Source organism: Seriola aureovittata, chromosome 9, assembly GCF_021018895.1.
Source record: "Seriola aureovittata isolate HTS-2021-v1 ecotype China chromosome 9, ASM2101889v1, whole genome shotgun sequence".
Lineage (NCBI taxonomy): Eukaryota > Metazoa > Chordata > Actinopteri > Carangiformes > Carangidae > Seriola > Seriola aureovittata.
In genome coordinates this window covers 28,759,351-28,766,850 of record NC_079372.1, presented here as the reverse complement: position 1 = coordinate 28,766,850, position 7,500 = coordinate 28,759,351, and the positions used below count along the sequence as shown (strand labels likewise).

General features: G+C 40.3%; 1 protein-coding gene across 6 annotated transcripts in view; it reads left to right on the top strand.

The window, feature by feature from the left end:
• The window catches only part of celsr3 (cadherin, EGF LAG seven-pass G-type receptor 3), a 117,714-nt gene that overhangs the window by 49,478 nt on the left and 60,736 nt on the right, over window positions 1–7,500 (top strand). For 4 of the 6 annotated variants that reach the window (XM_056385037.1, XM_056385038.1, XM_056385035.1 and 1 more), the window contains exons 4-7: window positions 871–1,093; window positions 6,264–6,379; window positions 6,744–6,832; window positions 7,170–7,184. In XM_056385037.1, coding sequence (XP_056241012.1) covers window positions 871–1,093; window positions 6,264–6,379; window positions 6,744–6,832; window positions 7,170–7,184 — 443 coding nt within the window. The remainder of the gene's footprint in view (window positions 1–870; window positions 1,094–6,263; window positions 6,380–6,743; window positions 6,833–7,169; window positions 7,185–7,500) is intronic. The other 2 variants (XM_056385039.1, XM_056385040.1) reach the window with 1 other exon arrangement.

The window sequence follows — 7,500 nt, the reverse complement described above, 5'->3', positions numbered from 1 at the left end:
TTAGTATATGTTAGTATATATATATATATATTTGTATTAGTATATGTTAGTATATATTAGTATATGTTAGTATATATATATATGTATTAGTATATGTCAGTATATATTAGTATATATAAGTATATATTTGTATTAGTATATGTTAGTATATGTTAGTATATATTTGTATTAGTATATATTAGTATATATTAGTATATGTCAGTACATGTCACTATATGTCAGTATATTTTAGTATATGTTAGTATATATTAGTATATATTCATATATCAAAGACACTGTTGGTCTCTGAACCTTTTATTAATTTCAGCTCAGCTCGATGGAAACACGAGGTTTAATTACAGATGTGAAATATGCAGATTGAGTCCAGGTCCACGTCTCATGCTTTAATTTGGCAGCAGCAGTGTTTTCTGAGGAGGCAGTGTCTGATACATATTCAGTATCCACTTATTCCAGTACATAATCTAACTTACAGTATGTGATGCCTACAGCCTAATGAGTAAAATATTAAAATCAAGACAATAGTTTGTCTCAGACATAATTTAAATTCAGCAGTAGAAACCTCGGGATCTGGACTGGAATGTAAAACAACATGTTTGTTTGGATGGACTTTCCAATGAGCACGGGGAAATTAAGAAAATTATGAACATTTTTATATTAAATCCTTTGTTAATGAAGTAAATAATGAAGTAAATGATGCTGTAAATGTTCACATCTACCTGTAGTTGTGTTTTTGTGTATCTATGTAATGATGTGACTTTGATTTAGTTTCTTATTCATAATTTATTTGTGATTTTTTTGTTGTAGTGTTGTTGCAGTTCTTTCTGAGGTTCATCAGAGGTTGAAATAATTGATTGATTTTTTTTTTCCCAGGGGACCGCTGTGAATTTGACCGGCGACAGGGCAGGTGTGTGCCAGGTGTGTGTCGTAATGGAGGGACGTGCCGGGAGCTTTCAGGTGGGGGTTTCCGGTGCGAGTGTCCTGCAGGAGGATATGAGCGTCCATACTGCACCGTCACCGCCCGCTCCTTCCCGCCCAAATCCTTCGTCATGTTCCGGGGCCTCAGACAGAGATTTCACCTCTCCATCTCATTAACGTGAGTCAAATGGAAATTTTATCTCCTTCCTGTCTGTGATTTTCTTTTCTATACATTTCTATATTTGACAATTCAAATGTGCTTTTCTGTTTTTAGTTTTGCTGTTCCCTCTTTCCTTCCTCTCTGTCAGTTTCCATCCCTCTTCATCAAGTCTCTCTCAGACGGATCCATAACCACTCCTCTTTGATTCTCAGAGCTCAGAGTTCCTCTCCTCTTTACTTTAATCAATTTATTTCATCTCTGTCTCAGAGATCGATCCTATTATTCATGGTTCCTCCACCTCTCCACAGAGAGAAGAGCTCTCACTCCTCTCACTCCTCTTTCATCCTTTAATTTACTGGCTTCACTCACATCTCCTTTGCTTCCTGTCTTTCCTCTCTCTCGTCTCATCTCACATCTCATCTCCAGAATTTCTGGTGACCTCATGCTCTTTCTGTGAAGTGGTCTGAACGATTAGCAGCCCAGTCCATGGACAGACTGTTAGTCACAGTTAGTGCATTAATGTAAATGAGTTAAAGTTAGTGCATTAATGTAAGCTCACATGAAGTCATTCCTTTGAAACAACCTAACTGAAGCAGAAATGGACAGTTTTAGCTCTGCTGTCAGAGCCAGAACATTTGAGCTGGAATTAGTTTTATTATTTTTATTTTTGTAAGTGTCTGCACTGAATACATGTAACCCAGAGAGACACGAGACTGAGATCAGATTTACAGCTTTTTTTTTTTAAATATCTTTTGTTTTGTGTGGTTGTAGGTTTTGTACCTGGAGGTAAAAGTTAATTTTAAACATTGATGTTAAACGTTGATGTTAAACGTTGATGCATTATTGCTGCAGAGGTCAGTGATCGTCTCCTGACTTCAGGTCCTTTGTCTTTGTCTCGCTCTCCCGCCGCCTGAGTGGTCATGTATGGCAGATCTGAAGTGGTCCTTAAGAGTGGTCAGACAGGGGTATGGGATGGTTGCCATGGGTGATGTCGTTTAATGTCAGTTGCTAGGGTGACTTGGCCTCGGGGTTGTTGCTAGGCTGATGTGGCCACCGTGTAGTGGTTGCTATGAGAGACTGCGGCCGTGGTATTCTTGCTAAATGAGCCTCGGTGCTGTGTCGGTACGTCAGGGTAAAACATATGATTTGTTCCACTGATTTGTGACCATCAGCAGAGGAGCGATCGTAAGTCAAGGACTGAAGTGTGACTGAAGAAAGAGGTTCAGTGTGATCGTTTCTCCCCTGGAAGAATCCAGTGAAGGAAAACGTCACGTTTGGGGCAACAGCGGAAACTGATGGTTTAAAATGTGCAGCAGTTTGTAGAAACGTGGGCAGTAAAATGTTCTAATGTTCTCTTTACTGTCAGTAACTAGTGTCGCCGTGTCCTTGAGGAAGACGGAGATGTAGTTGAACAGATAATAGGGACTTTAAGCTGCTGTGGTTGAAGTGACGTCTACGGCGCCCGTTTACATTCCAACACGTTGCCGTAGTGATGGAAATCAAAGATCGCTAAGCAACAATGAACTCTAACAGCGGCTACTTGTCTACTTCAGGAACCGAGTCGCTCTGAACATTGATACAGTCTCTTAACGTGACCTGAGAGCTGTTGATATTTGCTTCAGTGACAGTTTAATATCAGATGAGGCGTTTGTGACTTCAGCACCACGGACAGCATCACGGTGTCATCCACACACAGCACAGCGAGGCCGGAGAGGGAGGGCGGAGCTTAACGACAGTTTGTGATTATAAGGGCTGAACCGGTTAGCCTGGCTCCTCAGCATCCTTAGTGCTGCTCATATACATGTCCATGAGTAACCTGGAAACATCAGTCAGATCAGCAGGTGTCTTTAATGATTATGTCATTTAACAAAGATGTTGTGATTCAGTTGGAACGATCGTTTGTTCATTTTACTTTCACTGAAATAATGAAAAAATGATGATGATGTTATTTCTGTTCCTCTACGTCTGGAGAACATGATCTGTAGGTCGGGGCGTCTCTGTAGCTCCACAACACGGATGGTGCTAACAATGCTAATGCTAACAATGCTCAACAATGTGACACATTTCACCTTCTTCAGAGAAACTGCAGCTGCTGAGATCTGGATATTGACCTTAACAAACTGAGATGTTGATAATGTTTTATTAATTGTGCAGCTCTACTGATAATCCTTAAATCTACTAACGGTATGATTGTCAAATGTGACAAAAACATATAATTATCCTCTAACTCTTTAACATAACGGAGGGTAAACTCGTCTTTCTCCTGTAGTAGACAGTTGAGCTGTGACGATAGGACGTCATCACGCCGTGGTCGTCCCTTCACCCGTCGCTACTGAACGATCCACAGCACATTCACATCTGGGAGCTTCAGCCTCACAACAAAACACTTTTCACTGTCAGACTCATTTCCAATGTCTGAATAAAGAGTTTGGTTTAAGCTGATTGATCGTTAGTCAATGCCTTGCTCTTGGGCAGCGTGACACTTGTCATTTAAACCCAGGATCCAGTTCCTATTGTTGCTGGGTAAAGCTGCTGTCATGTTATCTGATGGTGACTCTAACAGACTGTCAGCCTCCCTCCCCTGACGTCACTGTTTTATTTAGTGTCCTGTTTGCTGCGAGCCTCACTCCTTGGCCTGGTTTCCACATCAGGGCCAAACAGGACTTAATCATTATTCATGTCACTCACTTTCTCCCAGAGCATTTTATTTCTCCACTGCAAAAAATGTTTTTCCTGTAAGTGCCTCACATGTTTGTGTAGCTGTGACTCTGCCGGTGGAGGAGTGTGTTTCTGTGTGGAGCTGTGACAGAACTGACATGTCTTTACTGCAGAGCTGCATAGACGTATTTTAAACAGGGAAGTTTCCCTTTCATCTGCTGAGCTGTGGGTTTAAGGAAAATAAATTGTGATGTAGACGTGATTTACCTTCATTAGGTTTATTGCTTTCAGCACAAACACTCGCCTCATATTATTATTTCTGTCATATGCAGTTCTTTTGCTGCAGAAAACACATTTCACAAACAATAAGCACAGTAACAAGAACAGACATATGGAACATGCAACACAAGCTTCATTTACAGCCCCTCTGCTTCACTGACTCCACTCACCCTCTTTATTTTCTCTGGCAAAGCTCAGGTTACATTATTTCCAGCTATTTCTGGCGGCTTGAAGAGATTAGATCTGCACACTGTTGAACTAAAGCAGAGCCATGCAAACAAGACACAGGCCGCAACTGAATAACCGCAGGTTTATTCTAGAGAATAACGACCCTGTCAGATAACGGGGGGATACAGTCGTCATGATAGAAGTGATGATACCATCTTCTCCTCACTCTGCTGTGTTGCATTAATGCATCTAACCTTACAGCCACATTGATCTCTGCTGGAGGTTCAAGCCAAGAATGTAAATGCAGATACAAAACAGGAATGAGTAGAAACATTTTTCTTCAAAGACTCAGGTTTAAGCCACTAGTTCAGAAAGCAGCAAGCAAAGCATTTTAAACCCTCAGCTCCAGAGCTGCTCTGAACCCCACCTGCAACATCTGTACACTTATTTATCTAGTGGGGGGGGGTTACAGTTTTGATTAAGTGCATACATGAGATATTTATACCCTCAATATTAGAGCTGCACAATTAATGGGAATTATATGATGATTATAAGACCAACTGTCTACTACAGGAGAAAGACGAGTTTACCCTCCGTTATGTTAAAGAGTTAGAGGATAATTATATGTTTTTGTCACATTTGACAATCATACCGTTAGTAGATTTAAGGATTATCAGTAGAGCTGCACAATTAATAAAACATAATCAACATCTCAGTTTGTTAAGGTCAATATCCAGATCTCAGCAGCTGCAGTTTCTCTGAAGAAGGTGAAATGTGTCACATTGTTGAGCATTGTTAGCATTAGCATTGTTAGCATTAGCATTGTTAGCACCATCCGTGTTGTGGAGCTACAAAGACGCCCCGACCTACAGATCATGTTCTCCAGACGTAGAGGAACAGAAATCATGTGATCCAGTGAAAATGCAAAAACAATCAGTGACACTGAAATCACAATATCTGCCAAAATAATCACAACATGACTTGTATCTCTTGTCTATCTCGTCTTTCGATTTTTAAAGTTGTTTTATTTGTTTTTAAAGCTCTTCATGGTTTTGGATCGGCCTCCTTCACAAGCTCTCAGATCGTCTGCTGCCGAGCTTTTACTCGTTATTCACACAAGAAAATAGACAGAGCAGCTTTTTAACTTTCCTCCAAAACTGCTGCACAGCCCACTTTCTTAAACTACAGCTCTTTGTTTAACTTCCCTCATATTTTACTATTCTTACTGTTTGCTGTTTTTATTTTCATTTACATATTTTATCATCTAATGTTTTTCTATTGTCTATTTTCATTGTCCTTCAATCTGCCCTCATTCTATACTATTTGATTTTTTTTCATTGTCAAGATAAGAGCTGCATCTCTTTTATGAAAAGTGCTCTATAAATAAACTTATTATTATTATTATTATTAATATTAAATGTGTAAGAATCAGTGATTATTGACCTTGAATTGCTCATTTCAGTAACACAGATTTCATCTCTGTGCTACTCTCCTTCAGTCAGCTGATCTTTTCCAAGTTGGTTTTATTTTGAAAACAGGATGTAAATACTTTTTAAAGTGGACGTTCAGTTCAGTGGGGATCTGATCTGTGTGTCTCTTGCCAGGAGAGAAGATTTGTCATCTGTGCTGTAGATTCCAAAAAACTAACAGTGCTTTTGATCAGGCTGTGTAAACACGGCCCAGACTCAGCACCCCCCCTGGCCCTGCCATGGAAAACAGAGTAATTATAATATATATTATAATTATGAACATAAATATATATTTGTATTTATAAATATATATAAATGCATTATAATTGCATGACTCTGAGCAGCTGGAGGGAGAGGAAGGCTGCAGCAGCATTTATTGATGTGGCACAGTTTTAAAAGCTTGTGCTCCTCCATGTTAACACTAGGAGTCAGGTCTCTGTGTGACATCAGGCCTCACGGTGTCGGGCTTCCATGTTCTATTTACCACATTAAAAAATAAATGAAAAAGTTATTTGTATATTTCATGAAAAATATCCAGTTGACATATAATTCTCATGTTGCATACAGAATATTTATCAATCAGCGTATTATGGAGGATGTTTTGTGTGTTGTAGTTTTGCCACCCTGGAGAACAGTGGTCTGCTCTTCTACAACGGACGCTTCAACGAGAAACACGACTTCATCGCCCTGGAGATCCAAGAAGGACAAGTGGTTCTGAAGTACTCCACAGGTACTGACCCTGAGTCAGTGCCCTGTGCTCAGGTGTTCTGTATTTATAAAGGACCTGTAGATTGTTTGGAGTACTCATGTTCATTATGATCACTGTAAATCCCAGTCTATGAGCCAAACATATAAAAACATGAAGCTACTAATTACCTGTCTAAGCACAGAGGATGTGGTTATATGTTCATGTTTATGTGTGTGTGTGTTTCATGCACAGGTGAAGCTGAAATGAGAGAGATGAGCTTCGTCATTATACAGTTAATATTTTACTTACAGTAAAAACAAGTAAAAAGTCACCTCAAGCAGTGATAAGTCGATCAAATAAACGTCTGTTACCTGCTGATGTGTTGACACTACCTTGATCCCTGCAGGTGAATCTTCCACCCAGGTGAGTCCCTTCCTGCCTGGTGGCGTGAGCGATGGAAGCTGGCACACAGTTCACATCCACTATTACAACAAGGTGGGTTTAACATGTCAGTCTGCTGCTGTGTCCTGGAACATGTGGAGTGTTGATCTTACCTTTGATCCAACATGTTGTGCTCCTGACGTCTGTTTGATACTTGAGTCATCCTCTGAAGTTTCTGTTGTGATAGTAGTTTTTACTTGTGATGCGACGGCAGATCAGTTTCTCCTCCTTCACTCTGACGGAGCACTTTGAATTAATCCGAGGTGTTTGAGGTGTTTGAGGTGTTTGTGTGCTCGTGCCGCTCTGTGGGCGTTTGCTTGTCACCATTTTATTCATGCGTCTTCGCCGCACATCTCCTTTAATTTTCTTCATGTTCTTTCATTTTCCTCAGCCAGCTACACGCTATGTGAGTATGAGTGTGTGTCAGGGTGCACATACACTTCTTCCTCTCCTCCTCTTTCTTTCCCTTCCTCCTTTCTTTTCACCAGCAGACAGTAAGTGACGAGTGACTGTGGTGTCTTTCCCATATACAGTGTCTGTTGTTTCTTGTCTTACTAACTCAGTTTCCCTCTTTTCTTTCTAACATGATGAGACTATAGTCTGAGGCTACGTCCACACCCACGTTTTCCTTTTAAAACAATCTTCTTCCTACGTTTCTCCTCCGTCCACACTGTTGGAAACTCTGCTGACCCCGTTTTATTTTGAAAACTCTGTCTCTGTTG